Raw genomic sequence first — 25,049 nt, 5'->3', positions numbered from 1 at the left:
AGAAATGTGTTTTGTGTATTGGTGCTTTGCAAAATTCACTGTTAGGACTATAGAAAATAAGTTTGTTCATATAAACTGATTAATGTTACTTGTAACAGCTTTAAGATTATATATATTTACTAGCACTATTTATATATACAGTTAACTGCTAAAACTTTTGACTCTGGATGTATAGAAAAGCAACATTGTCTAAGTGATGAGTATTAAGTATCATAAGTTGGAAAAGACAGCAGAATGATTGGAGGACTGAGAAGGTAAGACAGTTAAACTTTATGCTGTATCTTACTGGTTATAGCCTCCAAAATTATTATAGTGCAATGGCAACTCTTGTCCCCCTCCTGACATGAGGGAAGGCAGAACTGCATTTGCACATAAGGCTTGCACACCACTGGTGGCTTTCACCTAACTCATTTGTATTTGGAACTTGCTAAGAGGTCACCAAGGTAGGGGGTGAAAAGCCCCTTTTTAGCTCCATACAAGTCTTCTTACTCAATAAAGACACACAACTGCTTGATCAGGATTAGACCTTATTTTCAGTTGTTTTGTTAACAATGCTGCATGTATTAATGGCACTGCTTTTTCCACTTTCCTAGGCAGCATCAAGAGTTAATGGGATTTGTCACACCAGTGCTCAACTGAGACTAAGCTTCATCCCTTTATATGGAACTGTCTGCTCAAAGAGGAAGCTGCAGTGCTGGAAGCAGTCAGTGCTCGACTGCATGAGACCATGCTTCTCACAGAAGGCAAATGATGTCTTACTTCAAAAACTTAATGAAATGCAAACTCAGTTAAATCCTTTCAAGTGTCTTCGTTGCAAGGCAACAATAACCCAGTGGCTGACTTTTCTTAGAGCTGTTAGTTGAATAATTGGGAAGAGGGAAAACTAAAATTCCTACTAAGGTATGTAAAAGATGGCTTGATGTCCCATCATATTAAGGTTTGTAATTTCATTTACTATCAAGACCACAGAGGTAAACTTTTAAAAAAAAAAGGAAAAACCTTTTAGCATACAGGTCTTTTTTTTTTTCTCCTAGTAGCCACTAGTAGCAGAAGTGCCTTTTTAGGTATGTGGTGAACTAAAACTTGACGTAGCTGTTTCATACAGAACTTTTGTTTTTCACAGCTGGAAGATGTGAAGTTGTTCATAAAAAGGAATGCAACAGCAAACTAGGCCAATAATTCATTAACTATCACTAAAACAGTAAAAATTACTGCTTACATTGGCTAACAGTGAACTGATTTAATTAAGCAATATTGCTGCAGGCATTCAGAGTGCGCTTAACTGTATCTTCAACTCTATACTCCTGAAGTAAGGCATGCTTCAGGTTGTTAAAACTCATGTGCTTTAATTATTTAAATAACATAGATTGAATATTTTGCTTTATAGTGTATGTGTCTAAAGATATGTTAAGGTAAATAGCTAGCAACTTGTCCTGGTTTTACTCAACAGTGCTCGACAGTTGCCTCTCTGATCCAAGAGGATGGTGAGACTACTAAGTTTGCCTTACTTGAACAAGTATCAGAACTCTAACTTGACCAAAACAGGATTGTTTTTCTCATTTTAGAAGAGCACTCCTATCCAGCATACGGACAAGATAGTATCAAGAAGAACACTCCTTAAATTGACGAGGATTTATTGTGTTCAGGAACACCGAATAAATACCAAGCTTTCAGCTTCAGTTTGGCAATCCTTCTCCACCAAAAATGAGTTGGTTGGGTTTTTCTTTTTTCTGGCATAATCTCCATTGCCAGCAATGGATGTATCAGAACAAGAGTTAATAAATAATACACACAGACAGCAGTTTTCTAAACATACCTCCTCTTTTAAAGGTATGATACAGATTTACTAAACAAATCTCAAGCAAGTTCTTCACAGAAGAAAATTTTGCTACAAGCCACCTCTGAACATGGTTTTCTTCACCAATGCTGGTAGTTTATTTCATGGAGTACAGTATTTATTTCTGAACAGTACTGATGAATCATTTAAAAACCAAGGGGGTTTTTCCCCTTAAGGTAAGCTGAGACATGTGGCTAGTACTGAACTGTATGAATTTAAGAGTCATGTACCTCTTGCTGAGCTTTTCATGGCAATCATGAATAAACATACAAGAGAAGAAAAGGCAGCATGATACTGTGTTAGCAGGGGCCTGGGAGATTTTCTTTTTTTTGTTTCAGCTTACTTTTAAACCACTGTTCAAATGTTAAAGATACTGTATTTAATTTTAACAGATGTTTTGTTTGACTTTCTATAAAGAATTGTGTTAAAAACACAATTGAAGAAACTTCCTGCTCATGAGAATCACTTTCAAGTACTTAAATTTGAATATCCCTCTAAATGCCATTAATTTCTTACTAAAAATGTGTTTTTATAAAAGCATGAAGACTACAGAAAACCAATTAACATAATAGTTAATATTGTATAATTTTTTCCACAACTGTATTTTACATATCACCAAACCTCCGCTTTAGCAAAAGAAAAAAGAATAAAAATAAATTCTCTCCCAACTATTTACACACAGGAATTACCCTGCTATGGGACCAAATGCTTTACTCTACAGTCCCTCTAACCCAAGGCGTAATCTTAGGTGCATCCCTTTGTGATTTAGGTTCTTGGAAGTTTTCAGCAAACCTTTCTCTTGCTTTATCCCAGTTCTTTTTATTCTTGCTCTGGATGATCTGAACATCTTCAGCTGAGGCTGGTCTGCTGGTACCCAAACCTGCATGTGTTTTATGTAACTGAAGGTGGATCTGTCAAATATATAAAATATTGTTGTAACTGCAAGTTAGGTATTCTAAAGACTTTAAATCATATTTCATAATACTAATTCCACCCTTTTTCCCCATGCGCTTCTCTTTAAGGCTCTACTATACCTACATCACACATGGGCATCTAAAGTACTCCTAAAGTGATGCATCAAATCACCACCTCTAGATGTATGATCTAGAGTGCTGAATGATGTTACCTGCCACTAACATTACTGTGAAGTACTCCTTACCAAGTGAACAGCGTATGATCCCTGTGCTGGATAGTTTGACAACAAAAGGTATGGTATGACTGAGCAGCACTACTGCCAAAAGACAACATGTCTGGTGAGAAAACTGGGGCCAACATGTCTGCCATAGAGTCCCAGAACTCGGTGGTGAGTGACTCCAGCCAGCTTTTCCTCTCTCATGGCCCGTCATCTAGCTTGACTTCTGTGCTACATCAGCCTCAGAGAAAGTGAAAGATTCCACAATGAGCCCCTCTTGAATTCACATCACTTAAAATTATTTCAATCTTCCTCCAGATTTTGTATTCAAATAAGAGATTATTAATTCAATGGCTAGAAGCTGTAATCCCTTGTTTAGTTTCCTAACAAGTACAGACATCACTGGCATCTTCCACTGAAGGGACAAAATAATTGAAAAAAAATTATAAATAATTCATTAAGTACATAGAAAACTATTTGAGATAAGTCCTACTGAGATTATTCCTCCCTAACCAGGATTTGGAAACGTTTCAAGTGAATAATGTCTTACAATTTAGACATTTTTTACTGCAAATACATTTCTATTTCTTTTTGTGTAAAATAAAAACCAGAGACACCTACCGGATCCTTCATACCACCACCATCCTTGCCCAGGCCTTCCCCTTTCTTCCATCCCATCTTCTCCAACATTTTATGTCCTTTGTTGCTGTTGCTGATTTCACTTAAAGTTTAAGATAGCAGATAAGCAAGAGTTAATACAAAGAGTATGCTCTCTACTTGAATACTGAAGGACAGAAATGTGCATATGTATGCTGCTCTAGAAACCAAAACTAGTATGCTGCTCCTACTTCCATTAAGAGCTATCCAGAAGACCCTAGTGCTACCTTTTGTAAGTTCTTCCATGACTATCTTCGGTTACCAAAACTATTCCAAGCCTCTGGTCAATACCAACTTTCTTAAAACTTTCTTAAAACTCCTTCAGAACTACTTGCTTACTTTAAGACTTAAAAGATATAGCATGGGTGGGCAGGAATTGACTGCACTAGGGAAAAGGCAGTGTCACTACCTCACTACTACTTTAAAAAAACTCGCATTTTCATTGTCTCACACTTTCTTTTACTAACTTACAAGCACCTACAAGTTCATGTTTCTTTAAAAAAACAAACCACCCCAAAAAGCAACTACATAAGCAAAGGAGTAATTAAGGAGGAAGATGAAAGTACGTGTCATTTAAGAGGTCTGTAAATGCATGTCCTATGACAGGCTGAATATTGACGAAGCTGCAGGTGAAAAATTTGCTTGTGTACTATTACTGTGACTGGAGAGGAAAAGTAGCAATCAAGATACTTGAAAAACAGACATTATTGAAGGTGTCAGTAGTGCAGCTGGGAAGTTCCTTGATTTGTGAGTTGATAGGACAGTGATCTGAGCATCCTTACTGCCAAGCTGAAGTCTGTATGGAAGGTGAGGAGTTAATAAAAAGAGCATATGAACTGGGAAATGAGAATAGCTTACTATTTTCTAGTTCTCCTAACAGATTATATACAGGTAATTCATAATCTAACAAACTATCCTAGTAAGTGACACATACTTTATAATAATTTTTTAAGATTCACTAGAGAAGGACACGGAGGATTCCCATGTGCCCCCCCAAACAAACTTACATATGAACAGAAGCTGGACTATCATCTCTCTGGAAGGTTCCTTCACTTCCAATGGTCTCTCTGCGTCTTCCTGCTCTATCTTTGTACTTTGGATTCTTCACTGCTTTGTTGTCTTCATACTCTGTGTTCTTTATAAGCAGATTAAATTTCCACCAAGGCAAAGAAAGCAGGCTTTACATTTTTTATTTTTGATAACTTCACTGCTTCTCTCCAAAGTAATGCAGCCTATCTCATTAATTCTAAATCTTGTAACAAAACTCCTATAGTTCTCATTTAGTAGGTTCTTTACCTTACAGCCATACCTTGTGAGGTGTGTTATTGCCATCATCATATAATAATGTAATATTGCCAAATTCATTAATTTCACATAAGCTGTAAGTAAATTAACAGATTCTCTTGAATCTTCTCTTGGTATGAAGAATCAATCTCTCCACATTAGTAGAAAGCCACATGGTCATGGCACTAGCTTTTTGTTTAAATATTTAGCCTGTTCCTCAGCAACTATGACTTCAGAACAGATGCCAGAACTAAGCACATGTGTAGAACTAAGCATGTGTATAGATTCTGTATCAATATTATTTTGGTAGCTGAAGAATTCGAGAGAAACTACACCATTCTGTTTTCTACACCAATACTTACTACAAGTGCCAGACGTAACCCCATAGTTAAAATAATCTCTAAACCAGAAGTAACTTGAATACTTACATACTATATTGCCTGTACATTCATGTTGGCAGACCTAAAAAATTTCCCTCTTCAATCCATCATTTTTTCAGTTGTTCATTATTTTTACTTCCCAAATAAAATACAGCACTGCAATTCAGTGCAAACTTAATTTGCAGAAATAAAAATGTCTTAAGAAATCTTAACCTGAAAAGGATGAGGAATCTTACACACATTGGAACAGATCTTCTTTTCCTAAACTTTTAACAGAACTTTCATGCCCTGTTACCATCATCTCTCTCTGTAGAGGTTTGTAAATTATTTAGTGTACAAAAGACAAGCTTCAGTTGAGCTACCATGCTCAAGTTTGAGTGCATTGGAAAACTTCCCTTATTCACTGAAGCCTGTAGCTTAAAATAGGAATCACAAAGTAGATGTAGACTTCAAACAATCAACTTCTACTGTAAACTCACCTGTAAACCGTATTTTACCCGTATTTGTTTTAACGCTTTTCTTCTGACTAACTCTCTCTCTTCTTTGCTAAGTGCTGGGCAAACTAAAAGGAAGAACACAGTATTGAATTAATAATAATAATGTAATAATGTTTTGAAACATAAGACAACTCTGAGAAATTTGTTTTAAGATTATTACACAGACACACACCAAGAAGAAAATGTATCATCATGTATTGTACAATTATGCCCAGCTGACAAGAAAATTGTAAGAAAACTGAAGTAATAATTATGTTTATAAAGTAAATAGCTATAATAAAAACCATATCCTGTCATAACATGACTAACCAGAAGATTCCTTTTTCCTGTCCAGGCGAAGATGTGCTCTGACTTGTCCTGGTTCACATCCATCACAAGTATCGCTGCCAGGATGTATATGAAAAGAAAGCACAGTTTCACCAATCTTCACTTCATCTCCGTGCTCCAAGATGCAGGGATCACATTTTATTTTAGGCTACAGCAAAAGAAAGTTTTGGCAGCCATGTTAATAGTTATTAATGAAGGGCATGAACTCTACTTTGTGAATACTGCTTATAATTTAGTAATTCAGTTTGTCCCTACAAACGCAGACAAGTATTTAACTACAGTGGATGTATCACACTCTAGCAACTGCAACCATAGTGGATTTTTCCTAATATAAAGCAAACATGAATTATTGTAAGTGGCCCTAAAACCAGAAAGGAACCAAGGAAGAGACTAATGTGTGAAAGAAGCCACATAATGATGATGTTAGTGATTTGCCATAACATATTTAAAATGACCACATGACTACAGTTTTCTGCAACGTACACAGCATTGTAACAACAGGTACTCACCTGGAGAATCTGATTTCCATTAACAACTGTTCCATTCTGACTGCCTTGATCCACAAGAACGTAATTTTGCAAATCGTGGTCAAAATATACTTCTGCATGGAACTGATAAATAGAAGCCTAAGTGAAACTTTCTTATTAAGCAAATACTTCACAATTTTTATGCTATTTTAAAGTAAGATTTCAGAACATATTTTGAGGCCTTTTAACTGAGTGGCTCTGGCACTCTAAATTAATACAGTATTCCGCATTTTATGATTTCATCCATGTGAAATGTAAATGAATGAGCCACACCAGCATGAGCTAAAGTATGCTATTAATAATATAACTATTTTGACCATAAACCGATCCAGTACTGAAAAAGTATATACTGGCCAATGTGGCAACTATGCTTTACTTAAAAGACTGCAAGATTCAGTAATACAGCATTTTTAACTGTTCTTTTAAGTAAAAGGCTTTTTTCTTGTAAGGTATGTTACAGCACTCTCAAATGTTCTCTTTCAATTAAAAACCAAAAATACCTCATTCTACAGCTTCAGGTTACTTGCTCTTTAATATCTGAAATACTCCGTAAGTGCCACACTTTTGTAAATTTCACAGAATTCAGCTGCATCTTGATGCTCAGGACACAATGACAAGCCGTCATTTCCTTTTATATCCTTTCTGATACTAACAACCTAATTTTTTTCTTTTGCTGTTGCAAATCTATATAGGTATTGCTCCCAAGCCCACATAAAACAGAGAAAACACAACTCCTGGCCAAACTCACAAAGATACACGCTACCTCCAAAAATGGCCACTGAGCAAACCAAAATACCAACCTCTGCAGTCTAGTAAAACCCAGAAACCTAGAAAACTAGTCCCAGTAAAAACCAGAAATCTAAAAAAGTGACAGTTTCAGATCTGACAAGCAAAGATCCCTTTTGCTAATAGTGGACAAAAAACCCCCAAGAGTCAATCTGGGAAGGAAGTGTTCACTTAACACCAAATCTTTCCTTACCTTTGAGCAATAGCAGTTGTTACATCTAGTAATAAAAAAATACCAAAATAATATTTCATAGATTGGCTAGCATTTATAACAGGAATACTCCCATAATGGTGGAAAGATTGACTAGCTCATTCAATAGATAATTTAATTTCTATCTCTGTTTTATTGAATAGGATGAACCCAAACTTCTAAAGATTCTAAATCTGCAGGGTGTAGTGTTGTTTTTTTAAAATCTCACTTTATACTTAAGAAAAGCAAATACCAAAGTGGTGCACAGCTATCAGCTATGAATAGTGAGGAAAACAAACAACTTCTTTCTATAGATATGCCATTTATCTTCCTGCCTTTGACTCCTTATCTACAAAGTGAAATAACTGTATATAAACAGTCAGGTACCCGTGAAGTACTAAAATGGTAACATCACAGAAAAATAAAAGCCTTTTGGCTTCTTTATGCACCCAATTTCACATAACATGCCTAAAAAAGTCATTAGTAGCAGGGAAAGATTTGCGCTGGAAATTGTTCTGTGTGAAATACGGTACATGGCTGATTAATTAGAACTATGATCTGGAACAGACATAGTAAAGCGTATTTCAGATACTTGCATTTGTAGATGTTTTTATCAATCTTTTTTTGTTTGCATGTCATGTCTTTGTTAATCTACATTTTCTTTTATTAAGAGTCCTGTATTTATGGTCTGTGTTAAAGTAGCTAACAAAACAGAGCACATAATTTATCTTTAATCTTTCTTAACTAGAACAAAAGTTTTCCATTATAATCTCTCACTGAAAGAAATTGTTAAATTTTCAAATTCCCTGTACATCACTTACATATCTATACAGTTGCCTTGAAGAAAAATAAAACAAAACCTGTTGCTTTGAGCTCAACTGTGAGGATTGGATTACTTTATAACAAAGTTCTGACTAGCTTACATCAATATATTATATACCATTAATACTTAACAGAGTAAGTTCTCCTCAAGTTCAATAATTAAGAAATTCCAAGATTCAAAGTATTATTTTTTTTACTGTGCATTACACTGTGGATTAGTAAAACTCCAATTAAAAAAAACACTTAGCTTTCCTAGACTTTGAAACCACACTGCTGTTTACGTTAAATTCCCATTCAGTAAAATACTGTATGTTTTCTTTTTTCTAATTTCAAATGTGGCTAAACCCACATCTCATTCTAAAATATCTTTAAAAAAATTAATGTAAGATTTTGCAAAATTTAAAGCCATAAAATCTCAAGCTTCATTCATATGCTGATCTACTTTCCAGCAGACAGAAACAAGAGTTACCTTACTGACTCCAACTTCAGGAATCTGAATTGTGTGTCCAACATCTTTTTCTCTGGAAAGGCAAGTTGATATATGAATCACAACACAGTAGAAATAGGTCTAATATGTAGCTTACAAGAGCAGTATTTCAGTTGCACCTTAATACCATGTTTCTCTTCTGAGCTACTGGGGAGCTTTACAGGTGTGAATATGCACGATGTAAAGACCCACTTCATGTCCCTTCTTCAATCTGTAAACTATATGCAGTTGGCAATGAATATACGATAGAGCTGTACCTTTATATTTTTATCAATAAACCTGACGTTTCTATCTGAACTTCTATGCTCATACAAGGCCTGTAAATAAGAACCTGAACTCTGCATCCTTCAAGCCCTTCAGGGCATCTTGGTATCAGTCTTCAATTGCTTAAGTTGAATTCTTGGTAGCATTAGCCAGGTAATACAAGCAATGAAAAAGTAGTCTGTATAGATTTTGGGGGGGGGGGGGAACCACTGCAGTGGGAGGAAGGGATTTGTATATTAGTTGCTTATACTAGGGGATGAAGAAGCAATACAGCTAGCAAAGGACCTCCATGCAAATTGCAAGCAGAACTGTCATCTGTTAATCTTCACATAAATGTACCTAAAAAACTCGAACTATAGGAGTAAATCACATCTATCAGCATTAGATAAAAGCATCTGAAAAGGGGTGAGGTTTTTGGTAAGCATGGAATAAAGCATACTTCATCATTAAATTCATCATCCACCGTGAACAAACCAGATTATTTTTTTTTTAACATTAGAACTGGAAGAATGCATACAGGCTAGCACAAACCACAATTTATTATTTAAGATGAACCAACCCTACTGGAGTTTGAATGTCTGAGGAAGTTATGGATATGCTTCCTTGTGATCCTGAATTACTGAACTATATTCTTGCATTTCTGAGAAAGTTACCTTAGTGGCCCAGGAAAAAAAATTACTTACTTTCTAGAAAACAACAGTTTTCAAAGAATGACTTGCAGCTGTGCTGCCATTAGGACTTAAGACACAAGATCAATTTATCACTAATGAATTTTCATGACTGCAGAGCAACATTAGCTGTGTATGCTGTTACCACAGCAAGCATGATACTACGTGACATGACTTAAATTTCTTACTGTTGGCTAACCTAACTCACAGTACCTCACAATTGTTGCATGCTAGGAGGACAAACATTAAGAGTAGGGACAAGCAATCCTGAGTGGCTTCCACAGCTTTCAAAGCGAGATACCGTTTCAGATTTATGTAACAAATTCTGTTCAGTTTTACCTTCCGATTGTAGCAGGTTTCACAGCTGTGATAATATAAAGTGATCCAGTCTGCAGCACTGGCGATCTTATTACAATTACTCTGATACAAGGAGGCCAGATCTTTTCTTCTTCTACAATTATAAAAAAAACCAACCCCAAAAACTGTTACTATCAAAAAAATTACAGTTTTACCGCTACAGTCTATAGCTTTCAAACAATTGATATACATTCAGCTGTTATCTGGCTGAATCCTATGCAACTTTCAGAAAAGAAATGTATAAGCACATCTGAGAGAAAACTTTGATGAGACTACTGTGTCAAAGGCTTTCTGACTACTAAAGTATTAAAGATGTTTTCCTAATTCTGCTTATTTACATGTGTACAAGTGTTTAGTTACAGCAATAAATACATTCACAGAATTTACTAACATGTTATAAATTTATGGACCATTAGTCATAACAGATTACAGTTTTACTTTGAAAACAGGGAGGTTTGTTCACCACATCACAAACCTAATGCATGTAGTACTTTATTTGCTAATTTCTGTATCAAATGTATTTTTACTAGTTTTTACTCTATTAAAACTATGCACCAATACAGATAAGAAAAAATAACTGATGAGTCTACAGATGCATATGCTTTTTTGCCTCAATATCTGTTAAGTAATTCTATTCTAGCAGCTGTACGAATTCTGTTCCTGGATATACATTTGCAGAAACAGTCTCTAGTGATCTCAGCTAGGAATGGACATGGTTGAATTAGAAGACACTAGCTCAAAAGGTACTAGGAGGAGAGAAACTCTTTCCAGTTTTTACTACTCCAGCATTACTGCAGACTTGATTATTAGAAGAGAGTCAGAAAAGGAAATTTAATCTGAAAGCCTGATGGTAGCAAGCACATTTTGAATGGCATTAATCACTCAGAATCTGAGTAGCTGAGTAAATAAAGTAATGAAAACATAAGAAACTAACTGCGAGCAGGACACAGCCTGCAGTACAGACTTCTATAGGCTGTATTTCATTCTGTGATTTGTAATATCCTTTGCATCTACATAGTTCAAATTGGTTGCATTAAGTTTTTCACAGGTTACTTTTTTTTTTTCCCTCAGTTCTTGAGGAGGTCTTAAAGACCTAGGAGAACATTTTTCTTGTCACAAAACAGCATACAGGTTTCCTCTCTATACCAACTTCTTACATGTTGCCACCAGAATACACACAAACTAGGATTTCAAATAGTACCGAGTACTCCACATTCATCCTTTTCACCACAGTGGATTCACCTTACATTGAACTGCACATGATTGTTTATGAACATATCAGAAATATTATACGCTAATCGAGGAGAGTTAATACACAGAATTACTGTGAGGTCTGTACTAGAATCTCTATTTTAGCAATAGGCTTTCTTTTCTCCCATCACTATCGTAACCTAAACAAATCTTATTCTATCCCTGAGGTCTCTACACAAGCACAGGAACTTAGACCCCTAAACAGCTTTTACAAAAACACCACTACTTACTTCTGGCTACCGTACAAGTACAGAGAAGGAAACAAATTCTGGTAAGATATAGCACTTTTTAATTCAAAGTACCTCAAGTCACGTGCTTGTTTTTTTTTGTTTTTTATTTTAAATTATCCAAGCTGTTTTCTCGTAGTTTGTTCTTAATGGGCTCCTGGAAAAATACAATAATACATAAAAGCCACAATAATTCACCTTCATCTTCTGAGTCTTCTGAATCATCAGTTTCTTCACTTGTTACTTCATCCTCACTGCTGTAGTCTTCGCACTCAGAATCTGTAATTTCACCTTCTTCTGGCTCACTTTCTGTGTCTGCTGTTCTACTGTCATCTGTATATGCTGCAGTATCTGGTGTGCTTTTGCGTGAATGCGAATTTATACTGTCTGTAGAAACGGATTCTTTGGCTGTTAAGCTATTTCGTGGTTTTGTGTCCACTTTAGTCTTCTTTCTTACATTTGGAGACTCTTCTTCTTCAGTAGAACTCACTTGCTCAGTAGTGGAAACGCAATTCAGACTGTTAGATGATTTCTGCTCTTCTGTGTCCAAATCCTGGAGGGGAGTTATAGAATGTTACTTTCTTTACAGATTGAGTTATTCTACAGTCTGCTATCAGCCTGGAAGTAAATTCTTCACTAGGAAGAATTATTTTTGTAACTATTAAGAAATGGTTACATTTCTAGAAAGTTTAGTGCATGCAGTCAACAGAACATTTCAGTAGAAATATTTTCACATCCTATTAGACATGACTGAGACCATCTTCTATTTGGGAAAGTGTCACTGCACTCCTCTTCTAAACTTGACTTATTTACTTCCTCTTTTCTCAAACAAAACTTAGGATCCTTGTCCTCACTTTCAAACTTGTACAACAGCATCTTGAATATTTTCCAGTTTTGCTTTTATGACACTTACTTCTGTCCCTCTCTTACTTGATTCTTGCAACTTGTTTAAAAGTCCTTTAATTGATCTTCATCATATCTTCCTCCTGTTTTTGTCTTCTCATTTTTTTTTTTCCACAACAGTCCAGAATATCTGGAATGCCCACCCATGCTCACCTAATGACCGGCTTTTCCTCCTTTCAAAATTGCAACTTTATCAAAGCCTTTCATGAAGATACTGTAGAGAACTTTAGTTTATGCTACGTGGAACAGTTCTACTGAGAATCCATTTTCTACTGCAACACATTTCTCTGTTGAATACCAGACCAATTAGATCATTGCAGGTTCTTCCACTGCCACTTGGTTTCATCAGCAGAAAAAAAGACCATCAACATTTTTTTTAACTGAGAAATCTAAAGTTTCAAATCCATTTTGCCAGAGCACCTTGAAAATGTAATCCTCAATCTAGCAGCCCTGATGACCATCTTAAAACAAAAACACCCCCCCAATCGCTTTAAAAGACAAATAAAAAAAATTCTCGGATATTTTTAGAAGTTATTTGCCATCTTGGATTCAGAATGAATGCATTCAATTGCCCCGAATTGTACCACATATTGCAACACAGCAGTTAAAAAACATCCTTGACTTTTTTTCAGTAAGTTTTCATATAGAGCTTTTACATTTCAAGATATGTGAATTAATGTGAATGTTAATGTCCTGGAAATTAAAGCACTATCACTTTTCAGAATTGTAAAAACTCATCAGTGGCACAGCTGTAAGACAAACACAAGAATTCCTCTCAGCCCAGCAGTCAAGCTCTTGGATAGGACTTTATAGTGTACTTCTGAAACACTCTCAGTAAGACAGCAGATTCTCAGGAATAATAACATTTTAGAAGACCTTTAACTGAAGGACTATTGGTTTGTTTAGGGTTTCTCTACAATGCACTAGCTGTCTTCCCTAAATTCTCTTAAATATTGGAACTAGGAAGGGCCAGGATCGCAAGGTTACTGCCTAACGTTTATTTTAAATAAGAGATGTAGTAATCCTGCCAAAAGTAAGACTACACAGTTCATACATGTCAGACACATTAATTTCATTATAAATCCTTCTGGCAAATCTGGTTATTGCTTTTATGTATGATCTTTTCCAGTGTATTTATCTTTCTTTATATTTATGTATGGTATGGATACTAGATCAAAACCCAACATACAAAGGTGCCCTGCAATCCTAAATGTATTTCATCCCACAATACTACGAGCTGCCAAAGTTCTACTAACCTAATCTGAAAACAGAGAAACAGAGTCTGCTCAAATCACAACTGAGGCAAAGCAACACATGACTGTGATGCATTGATGCCCAAGTATAATGCTCCAACCACTCAGCTCTTTATCCACAGTGAATCCAATGATACTTGCTTTTGGCATCACTTCAGATATTCTAAATTAGAAAATAAAATGATGCTGTTTCAAAGCCTAGCTACTAAAGACTAGACTCTCTGTTCTGGGTTGAAAACAGGAATTTTAAGAAACACTCCTATAGACAGACCAAGGGTTCTGTACGCACACTCTGCCAATATGACCATTAAGCCTGTTTTCAGCAGTTTCTGTGTTTCTTTCCACTATTACTACAGTCAACTCTTAAGAAAGACTAAGTAGCTCTGTTAAGTACTGATAAAGATGCGATCTTTGCATTTAGAAATCCTTGTACAAAATTGAGGATTTTAAAACTGCATTCCTAAAGAACATGTATTTTGAGCCTTTTATGATTTCACAGATTTGTATTAAAATGCGCATCTTTATGACGTCTAAACATTAAGGCTGGGGATGCTGAATGTATTCGTAAAGCACTTGAGGGGGTCTTTACTTTTGCTGAAAAAATCTTTTCCCATTATATATGACTACTAGTAGTAATGCAAAACACATGTAACTTGCATGAAAGTGTAACTACACAGACAGCACCATGACTCCATACAGCCGCTGCTTAAAAGAACAGGAACCAGCAGTAAACACAACGTTCAGTAAATTAACATCCTGAATGACCTAACAAATACTAGCAATACACTTCATTTCTTGATGGCAGGATATTTAAGTCTTCATCCCAAACTCATGACAGGACACACAAAATATACAGGCATGTGCTCACTATAACCATGTTTGTTACACCATGATACCAGGAACACACACACTCCTTTGTATGTTGCTTTGCCCAATATATCCAAATAGTCAGCAGACCCACCCCAACAGTCAAATATTGGCTATGGATTGCCCTTATGTGATTCAGCTTTGAAAAACTTTGTATCTGCTGGGTATTGCCACATGATTTCTGGCTTTTCTCTCACCAAGCATGACTGAAGTTGAGAGGTGAGATGAATCCGAGTTGGTTCATATTTCTGCATCCCAGACGAAAGACAGCCAAAGGTGCAAGTGAATCAGGATTTTTATGTATCCCATGAGGAGTGATATTAATTCAGGATTTTTATGTATCCCATGAGGAGTAATCTTTTGAGAATTACAAATCATGTTCATGTGACTGGAATTGATGCTTTTGCTTTATAAAGAATAGGCCACAAACTACTGATTACAATGACCTTCTGAAGTGCAGATTGGCCTACATAAAAAATATACAGGAATGATTGTAGTAACTGAAGTGTTTTTAATGTTAAACTCAGTATTTTAAGCATTTAACTATACTTTTTGCTTTACTGTGATAGAGCAAGGCATTTTGTCTTTGAAAATTTCACATTTTTCTATTATGCCTGATCAACTTCCATGTTCATGCTATTCTTCAGCATGCCTACAAATTAGAACTTAAAAATTATTGTGAACGTAATTAGCTTAATTCTAAGAAATGCACTGTTTAAACTGTATTGCTTTCTGAATTAATTTATTTTATACAAAATATTCAAATATGTACAAATAAAACTTTTCGGAAATGCATAATCTGTTCTTGGTTTGCTAGAAGTTCAGTAGGTGACTTAGCGGAATCATTGGTACTCAATGCTCTCATCTAAAGGGCTGAATGTTAGATCTTTAGCACAGACTCTCTCAATTTGAAATATTAAGCTGAAATGCAATATTTTACTAAAGAAACATTTTCAAAAAGTTTAAAATACTTTCTCTCAGGTGAGTAAGCCTGGACTTCCTAGCGTCATTTCACAAGTACTTCAGTTACTGTCTTCCACCCTACACAATACTTGAATTTCCAATGCAAAAAATCTAATTAAAAGCCACAAAAAAGAGTAAAGCTCTTCCTCTATCATAAAGAAGCCATTTTATACACGGGTGGACAGCTCCAAAATACAGGAAAGAAATTTGCCTTACCTAAAGAACGTAGAGTTCGTTTACTCAGGACACCCTATTTATACAGTGATTCTAAATATGTCTCTTCCCAAACATTCGGGAATGCCATCAAAGTTTTCTTCAGATGTTTTACTTATACAGTGTTTCAAATATATTTCAAAGTTACTTTGTAGATGAACTCATTTCGAGCAAATAGCTTAAAAAAAACTATTAATGCGTTGAGGAAAATAGGTATCTAAACATAAACTAGTACATATTATTTTTCCTTTAATAAAAATACCAAGGTTAAAGGTAAACATCCACGGACTAATGTGTTTGGTGTCTCAACTCTACCTTCACCAGAAGCTGCCAATCCAAAAGAAGAAATCTTCAGATTAGCCATGGTTTCTGTCAACTGACGTACCTAAAGATGGGACGAATATCAGCAAAAAGTAAACTACATGTGATTAAAAAAAAATAAAAATCACTGCTTCAAGAGTCCTAAGGGAAATACTATTACAAAAGCCTTGTCGCTCCTACAGAAGTAGCTAGGATGCATCTATAATGGAAAAGAATATGGCAGAAGTTAATTTTAAGCACCACACTGAAATAAAATTTATTAGACAGTAGTTTAAGAATAAACACTTTGCGTCTAAATTTTCTAATGGCCCAATCCAGCAAGTAGAACTACATGATCACTATTGCACATAATCTATTCTCCAATCTGTATGGAAGCAGTGGATCTAGATATTGGGCCAGGGATCACATTATCATTGATTGCCACCTTGTGATTTGGTGGGGTTTGTTTGTTTGGTTTTTTTAAACTTTTCCCAATTTACTTATTTAAAGGTTTTTCTTTTACAGAAGATAATTACAGTATTTTCTTGTCCTGCTTTTTTTTGCTTCACCACTACAAAAAGATACCAGAACTGAACTATATGCCTGAAAGTTGCAAAGTATTCCAACCATCCTCTTCATGCAAGCTGCACAGAGACTATCTAATACTTCAACATGGCAAATAAAATCCCTGATTGTCTATTAAAAGCAAGCATGTGGGCAGCATGCTTAGTTTCACAAGTCAAAACTATTTGTAATACAGAAGTTTGGTGACTGAAAAGAAAGATTCTCTTCAAGGAAAGTTCTTGTATAAAACAAGAACATTCCTCAGGAGATACTAAGCATGTGGGTTCCCTTCCACTGCTTTTTTTTTTTTTGCAATTAGAAGTACATTCATTTTAGCAGACTCTCACTACTACTTCCTTGTTTGGTAATTCAGCTTGTTAAAAATACAATAATATTTTAACAGATTAATTTTATTCCTTATATTCTCAGATTTATATTGCTTTTTCAAGAATGCAGCAATATTTGTGGAGAATACACTTGCCATTTCTGTAGTGTTAAGTGTCCCAACTTACTACTTATAGATTGATACTATATGTAAGATACCTGAGCACATCAAATTATTCACAATAGCTACAAACTAAACCACAACTAAAAAACCCTCCTGTGACCAGAAACAGAAAGGTAACAGATTGGTCCAGTTATGATCTTTTTTAGATTAAAAAGAGATTAACTTTGGTTTAAATAGAGTGTGTCATTCAAAAATTACACACGATTTTTGTAAAAACTATACAGCTACCAGTACTGTCTATGTAGAAATATTTGCTGTGATAATCTACACACGCAGCTGCTAGATTCCCTTATTTCTTATATTGGACAACTTTTAAGTAATATGAAATATCAATACTTATTTACATTTACTCCTTTAACTGAAAAAAAAGAGAAAAAAAGTTTATCAAGTGTTTTGTGTACTTGAGGTTCTGTAACTGCTGCTCACTGTCCTCCCCCGCTTCACATGCATATTCTTAAGAACCACTTCATCTTCATCCAGGAATAATACTGTTCAGGGGGTGTATGACATATTTCCAGAATTAGACTCTGGTATTGCTTTATTCACCACTATTAGTGGTAAATAAACCAAACCATTCTCCTGCTTGTACTGGCTGTAGAAAAAGAAAGCAGAGTAAAACCTGCTTTGGTCAAGAAATTAGGTAGTGTTTGGATGCATTTTCCGGGCTAGCAGGACAATTTAATAACCAACTGGGAAAAGCAATAATGAAGTATTCATCTTCAAAATAATTGTTGCAACTTTAATAATTTAATCAGTATTCAGGGATAGGTTTTATTTTAACTTTGTATTTTTTTTGTGAAGAGTGGAAGAGGGAATAGAAGGAAAAGGGAGAAGGCTGGGCATAGGTGTGTAGGAAAGCATTTTAACAGACTACACTTCACTATAAAGTTCTACTTAAATCCAGACATTTTTGGTTTTGTGTTAGGATGTAAATAATGCAAGAACTAGCATGAACTAATTAGTGCCTTTACCAATATCAGACCAAACTGGACAACAATATTTCCAAGAAATACCAGGCATCTACGAACTGGATTATGCAGCTTATAAATGATTCAGTTTTATAACAGAAAAATCTATAGTCTTTTATTCTAATAAATGTTTTATGTTTTATTCTAATGTAATGTTTTTAAAAACTAATGAACAAATTTCTTCTATGATTAAGAACCACACAACAGCAATAAAGTATTTTAACTCAGTACGTAAAATATGAGAGTAAGGTGCTTTTTTTTTTCCCCTAAATCTAACAGTGCATTTACATAAAAGTGCACTCACAAAAAGGCATTCTTTTCTTTTTGAAGTTTAAAGTGGAGAGTAATTGTTTTAAGCTTCACTTTGTATTCTCCCTTTTTTTGTTATTAAAAAAAATTGAAAAGGCCTTGATTCTTACTCTGACACTTTAACTTACTGTTCACAGGTGCAAAGATCTGTGCACTACATAATCGGTTTTAAATATTTTTCCTGTTATCTTGTTGGTCAAAGAAATTAATTCACAAATAAAGCAAAGTACTCAGTTCAGTATCCATAAAACACACCTTAAGAAGTGGATGTTTACCTCCTACCTTGTGACTGTGCAAGCTTCACACAGAAGATTTATTAACAAGACCATCTTGATAATATTTTATCAATATAAAATAACCTAAAGACAAGTAGCTATTTGTAGTATAATCAGATGACAGAAGCAGATTGTGATGATATCCCCAAAAGTAGTCAAAACTATTTGTTAGGTCAGAGCTATATATGCCACAGAACTTTCATATATATACTTGTTGATTTAGTTCACCACAAAACTAAATTTAAAAGATTTCTTAATTGCACTGTATGATAAAGGCTTATTCCTACAAGCTTACCATAATGCTTTCCTAACACATGACAAATAAAGTTCTGTATTAACAATGCCTTTTGGGAGTGGCAGAATGCTAATTCAGTAGTTGCACACAGAATGTCCAGAACTTGGAACACTGGTAAAACTCCTAGCTTCAACTGCATTAGCTCCTCGCCCTTAAGTCTAGGGGGTTGTTATAAATAGTGCTGATAAGTATCCAATTTCAGCTCTCAAAATGGAATGGTTCACATGAAATTTTCTCAGAAATTAGAAATTCCCATATTAACCACAATCTATTTATAAAACCTGTAATCGATCCATTCAACCTACCTTCACTGGTTCTTAATGTAAACAGTTCCCATTTTCAAATCTGCAGACGACCTCACCCCGATACAAAGTTTTTAAACTCTGTAGTGATGCTACAGAACTATAATATAAGAGTACCTGTACACTAACACAATTATTTCAGGTTTCAAGCAATCAGTTTTACTGAGGCCTACATAATGAAATTATGCAACTCCTAAAGCAATAGCATTAAAAAATACAAACTAAGGAACACTGCAAACTAAAGAAATCAATATATTCAATTAAATCTGAAGTAATAAACTGAATTTGCAGAATAGGACTAAACAAATTTGATTCAACATTAATAATAGTGTTCATTAAGAAAATGCTTCTTTAGGTTTAATAGCTGTGTTACAATAAAACTTCTGGTGTTTATGAGTGAGTAAAGTTTTTCAAGGTAGTCACTATGTACTAAATGATACGTATGCTTTCTTAGCAATCAGATAAACAATAGAAGTCATGTTTTTTATAACTTAAAATACAAGTTAACTACAATGGGCATTATCCACACACTCTGGGCAACAAAAATGCAATGACCTGATAAAATATCAATAGGAGAACATAACATGCAAAGAATTACAACTTCACAGACATTTCATCAATCCCAAATGATGGTAAAGATAGAGTAGAGTGTCAGTGGAATGAGCCTCGGAATACAGTCACAGAGAAGGGGTGGTGTGTGTGTGCATTTTCAAAACCTTCAGTCATTTTTTGATTCACCATGTGACTTAAAAAAAAGGCCAAGAACAAAAAACCACAAGCCAAAATCCTAAAACCAAGACATTGAAGTAACACTGAATTTCTGATGTAAATCCTGTCCACATAGTACCCTGAATTCGTTCTAGCATGCTTGCTAATCGGAGAGCTTTGCTTGACCCTCAATTTTAGACATTTATACAGTTGTATTGTAATAAAATAACATTGAAAAAGTGAGGGAAACCAAGTTTTAAGTTTCACTACTTGTTAGCAACTGGCTGGATATAGTTTAAAGATGCTTGAATCCTTCAGAAAATAACCACACATCCTCTACATAAAACCAAACCCCACAACCCATAAATCACATAATAAAAAAACCCAAACAAACCCAACAGGCTTTGCATTTTCTGTCAGTTCAAAAGTTACCTTATACTCATTTGCAGTAATCCGCTCTGGTTCTTTTCTCTTCTTTTTCCCTTTTTTATCCTTAGTGTGCTGAGTCCCAGAGGTTTGGTAAGACTGCAGATCCACTCGTGAATGAAACTGGTATCGGCCACTTTCCACATCACAGTAGTAATAAATTCCAGTTGCTGGATCATAATACAGTTGATTTTCCTTTACAAGAAGGAAAGAACAATGTTATCATTACTTCAATAAATACATTGTTCAAAGAAGCACCAAGTTAATGAAGAAACACATATGAAGTTTCAAAAAAAAAAAAACCAACCCCAAACTCAAATGTACTGAAAAAACGTGGTGGTGTGATCCTGTCTGGCTACCAGGTGCCCACCCAGCCGCTCTCTCAAACCCCTTCCTCAGCTGGACTGGAGGAGACCTCAAATGGACTGGGGGAGAATATAAGATGAAAAGCTCATGGATCAAGATAAAGATATGGAGATCACCCTCATGGGCAACCCAAATTCAACTTGGTGAAAACAAGTTTATTACCAGTTTAAAAAGTGTTGGAAGAGGAGAAAGAGAGACAAAATGCCTCTCCCCACACCTTTTCTCCCAAGCTCTACTTCACTCCTTCATTCCCAACTCCTCTACCTCTCTTCCCTCTACCTGAGTGGCACAGGAACACGAGGAGTGGGGGATTGCAGTCAATTCATAACAGGTCCTCTCTGCTGCTCCTTCCCCCTGACATTTTTCCCCTGCCCCGCATGGGTCCTTCCCATGGGTGGCAGTCTCTCAATAATTACGCAAGCATGGGTCCTCCACAGGCCACATCTCTGGCCAGGGGAATCTGCTCTGGCATGGGCTCTCCACGGGCCAAAGCTCCTTAAGGAACTACTCCGCTGTGGGGTCCTCCAGACTGCAGTGTGGATATCTGCTCCAGTGTGGTCCTCTTCCGTGGACCGCAGGGAATTGCGTGCTCTGGTGCTTGGAGAACCTTCTCCCGCTCCTTCTTCTTTGACCTTGGTGTTTGCAGGGTTTCTCATGCTGCCTCCCTTTCTCACCTCCTCTGCCACATAGACACTCCACTGTGCAGTGTTTTGCCCTTTCTTAAACACACCTTCACAGAGGCACCACCAGCTTCTCTGGTGGGCTCGGCTGTGTCCTGCAGTGGAACCGGCTGTGTCCGGACAGCCCCTGCCCTCTTTTTACAGAGGCACCCTTTGCAACCTCCGGCCCCACTACCAAAACCTTGCCAGTAAACCCAATACAAGAACATTTCCTGTAATTCAGAACAGTTACTGAACAAGGAAATAGATTCTTTTGTGTAATTGTACCATAAGCTGTAATTTATAGCCCTAAAGATTTATGCATCCAACTGTATCCACAAACCACATTAAAAGCAACGGTATCATTTAAGACTTAAAGAATTAAGTCCAGAAGTGTCTCTGAAAACAAAACAAGTAGTTTTGTGTATCACATGCACACTTTTTTAAATTGAGTTGAATGTAATGGCACAACCAACACCTCTGTTTTCATCAGAGCAGTTCCACTGGGATTTGTGAGTGTAGATATGCATATACGTATATATATACCTCAATGGACAAAAAGAAAACCTCCCCAAAAGCTCTTATGAATAACATATAGCAGAAATTAACCATTATGAAATTTTGATCCACTGTCTGACAACTTTTTTTAAAGTATTTTCTTACCTGTAACATCAAGCTACCTGTTAACTGTACTCAAGTAAAAGTACAAGCATGTCGTATATTCTCTCTAAACATGATTTTCACTGTGAAGAAGCCACTGACTTAGTTCAGCAACCTGTCTCTTTCTGAACAAGTCATCTTTTAGCCCGTGCTTATAATTTTGAAAGTTACAGAGCAGCTTTATAGCATAAAATTTCTACAATGCCAAGCAAGTTAAACGAGACATCAAAAAGAACTGAACGAAAATCTGAATTTGTATCTTAGCCTGCTATCTTTAATTTGACCGAAATAATTCAACAACTAATTCACAAACTTCCATTACTATTTGTCTTCAGTAACATGTTTTTCAAATCATAAAGTCAGCTTGGATCTCAGCTCTTTGCTCACATCAACTTTTACTACTAATATTTTGCAATAGAGAAAAAATGCCAAGGGTTTTGAAAATCCTTACCGAATTATAGTAGAATCCAGTGCTATGGTCATAATACAATCCTGTATTTTCATCATAAATAAACCCGGTTTGTGAAACAGCAGCTTCTGCAGCAGCTCTCAAGCTCTCTGCCAAAGAACCCTCTGGTACTGAAGTATCTTCTGCTTCCTGATACCGGAAAGTAAGAAATTAAATTTTCTTCTAAAAAGAACCTCCTTGGTTCTTTAGCATTTTACAGTGCCCTATTTTAAATAAAACAAATTAGTGCTCTGTGGACTTTGATTGATTCAAGAACTATTAAACAAGAAGGCAGAAATCATAGCTGTGGTTTACTGATCATAGAATCATAGAATGTTTTGGGTTGGAAGGGACCCCTAGAGGTCATCTAGTCCAACCCCCCTGCAGTGAGCAGGGACACAGCTAACTAGATAAGGTCGCTCAGAGCCCCATCCAACTTGGTCCGATTTCAATGCGACCAAGACTTCATCCTGTGCCTCTCGTTTTCCCCAACCTTTATTCAAAAGTGGAACACATCAAAAATATACACAGTAAATGTCCTTCAGTACCTTCCTAAAATACATTTCTGCTCTCCATTTCATTGAAGTTGCTAGATGATAAGGCACAAAATCAGTTAAGTGAGTAAGACAAAGTGAGTGATCTCAGAGAGGGCTGGATAGCCCATAACAAACAAATAAAATGCCCCAACAACTTTCTTCTCCTTATATGTTGCCTCCTTATGTCAGTGGAGAGGAAAAAAAAAAAAAAAAAGAAGTACAGATTAGGACAGCCAGCATGGCCATATTGAACATACTCTGTTGATAAAAAATGCCATGCTTCCAGGCTATGTAGGACATGTCTCAGAATGTGCATTTTTTTTAAACAAATCTAGGACTATGTTATGCTTGGAACATACCACAAACAGAGTAAGTTTCAAAGCACAAGTATGTCTGCCTGCTATCACCAGCACCACACTATCACAAAAAAATCGTTTCATACAATGATATCAAGACCAAAAGCACATCTCTTAAATGAAATGAAGTATTAATAGACTGCCAACTTCAAAATTGATAAAATCCCAAACAGTTCTATAACCTGTGAATTCTGGATGAAATTTTCCTCTTCTCCACCTTCAGCAACTTCAGTGCTACCCATCCTTAAAGGAATACTAGCACCTGTCTGAGATTCCTCTGTGGAATTATGCTCAGTGCCTTCAATCCCATGATTGTGTTGCACTGGGAGTTCAGATGCACAATCTTGAGTATCACTGTGACTGTAATAATTTTCATAGTAGTAATAATCTGCAAGGGGAAAAAAAAAAGTTGAAGTTGCATAAATCAGCAAAGCACTATTTTACACAACGCAGTTTAAGGATCCTAAATCTTAATCTGGAAATTTATGCACATGAGTAGTTTAATGAAAATCAACTATTAGGTAGTGCCTCCACTTTGAATTAATTCTACTGTTACTGAACAACTTATATCTTACTTTAATGTACTTCAACTATTGGTAAAAAAACCACATATGTGTATGTATGAGATTACTATGTAACAGGTTGCACGACTCTGCTACAGTCCATGCTACATTTTATCCTGTTCTAAAAAGAATGGCGTGAATAAATAGGAAATGGTCCCAAAAAGTATGTCATGTTCCTGTATTTAATGCAGCTAAGGATACAGACTTGAAATGTATATTAAAAAAAAAAATTCAGAATCAGAAACTGTTCTAGATGCCTGTTTAAGCAGTCACCACCCCCTCTACCTGCTTGTGACCACGCAGCATAGTCCTCAGTCTGTACTTCTACACTAGAGGTATCTTTCTCCTTCCCATTATGGATTTCCTTAGTGAGCTCTTCAATCTGAAAGAAAAACAGCCTGTTACAGAATACAGTGCTGCATTTTAGGGGTCTACGTCAGAAAAGAGTATCAGTCTGTTTTACATTCTATAATTCAAACAAAAAATAACTGCATCATAGCTATTTCAATTGGTCTTTGTTATGCAGGAGACAATTTCCTATTTGAACAGTTGGCATAATGAAAAACATAATTTCTGCTCACGAAAGCTATAATAATAAAGGCAAGCACTTGGAAGGAAAAACTTAACCGGGGTTATTTTTAAGATGCCCACCCAAAAAGTGGAATTTCAAACAAGAACCACTGTTCTGTGGTGATGAACTGTAGCACTTTCAAAACGTCCCTATTTTGCAACAAGCATCCCTGGGACAGTTCTTTCATTAATTCTTTACCTCACCTTGTTTATTGAGCCTCTTTACTTCTGCTAAATGCAGTTCTTCCCTCTGTGACACCGACTTAGTGGCAGAGAAGCCGTTATCACTCCCCACCACCTGCCAGGCCACCGGCTGGGCGCCGGGCGAGGCTTTTTCAAAGGCA

At 35.9% G+C, this 25,049-nt stretch overlaps 1 protein-coding gene and 1 non-coding gene across 2 annotated transcripts in view; one reads left to right on the top strand and one right to left on the bottom strand.

Annotated features, from left to right (window-relative positions):
* The first annotated feature begins 239 nt into the window (after window positions 1–239).
* LOC118452135 lies at window positions 240–378 on the top strand. The gene has a single exon (XR_004841798.1). It is a non-coding gene; the product is annotated as a small nucleolar RNA SNORA47 (small nucleolar RNA).
* Window positions 379–1,203: 825 nt separating this feature from the next.
* AGGF1 (angiogenic factor with G-patch and FHA domains 1) overlaps window positions 1,204–25,049 on the bottom strand; it is a 25,228-nt gene continuing 1,382 nt past the window's right edge. The window contains exons 2-14 of the mRNA XM_035892795.1: window positions 24,421–24,517; window positions 23,755–23,960; window positions 22,684–22,830; window positions 20,554–20,742; window positions 11,892–12,246; window positions 10,198–10,309; window positions 8,909–8,960; window positions 6,624–6,725; window positions 6,097–6,262; window positions 5,770–5,852; window positions 4,634–4,761; window positions 3,591–3,690; window positions 1,204–2,748 (exon numbers count right to left, since the gene is read on the bottom strand). Of these exons, the coding sequence (XP_035748688.1) occupies window positions 2,548–2,748; window positions 3,591–3,690; window positions 4,634–4,761; window positions 5,770–5,852; window positions 6,097–6,262; window positions 6,624–6,725; window positions 8,909–8,960; window positions 10,198–10,309; window positions 11,892–12,246; window positions 20,554–20,742; window positions 22,684–22,830; window positions 23,755–23,960; window positions 24,421–24,517 (1,938 nt within the window). The 3' untranslated portion in view covers window positions 1,204–2,547. The remainder of the gene's footprint in view (window positions 2,749–3,590; window positions 3,691–4,633; window positions 4,762–5,769; window positions 5,853–6,096; window positions 6,263–6,623; window positions 6,726–8,908; window positions 8,961–10,197; window positions 10,310–11,891; window positions 12,247–20,553; window positions 20,743–22,683; window positions 22,831–23,754; window positions 23,961–24,420; window positions 24,518–25,049) is intronic.

The sequence above is a fragment of the Egretta garzetta genome, unplaced genomic scaffold, assembly GCF_000687185.1.
Source record: "Egretta garzetta isolate BGI_Z169 unplaced genomic scaffold, ASM68718v1 scaffold424, whole genome shotgun sequence".
In the NCBI taxonomy this organism is placed as follows: Eukaryota; Metazoa; Chordata; class Aves; order Pelecaniformes; family Ardeidae; genus Egretta; species Egretta garzetta.
This window is presented reverse-complemented; position numbering and strand designations above follow the sequence as displayed.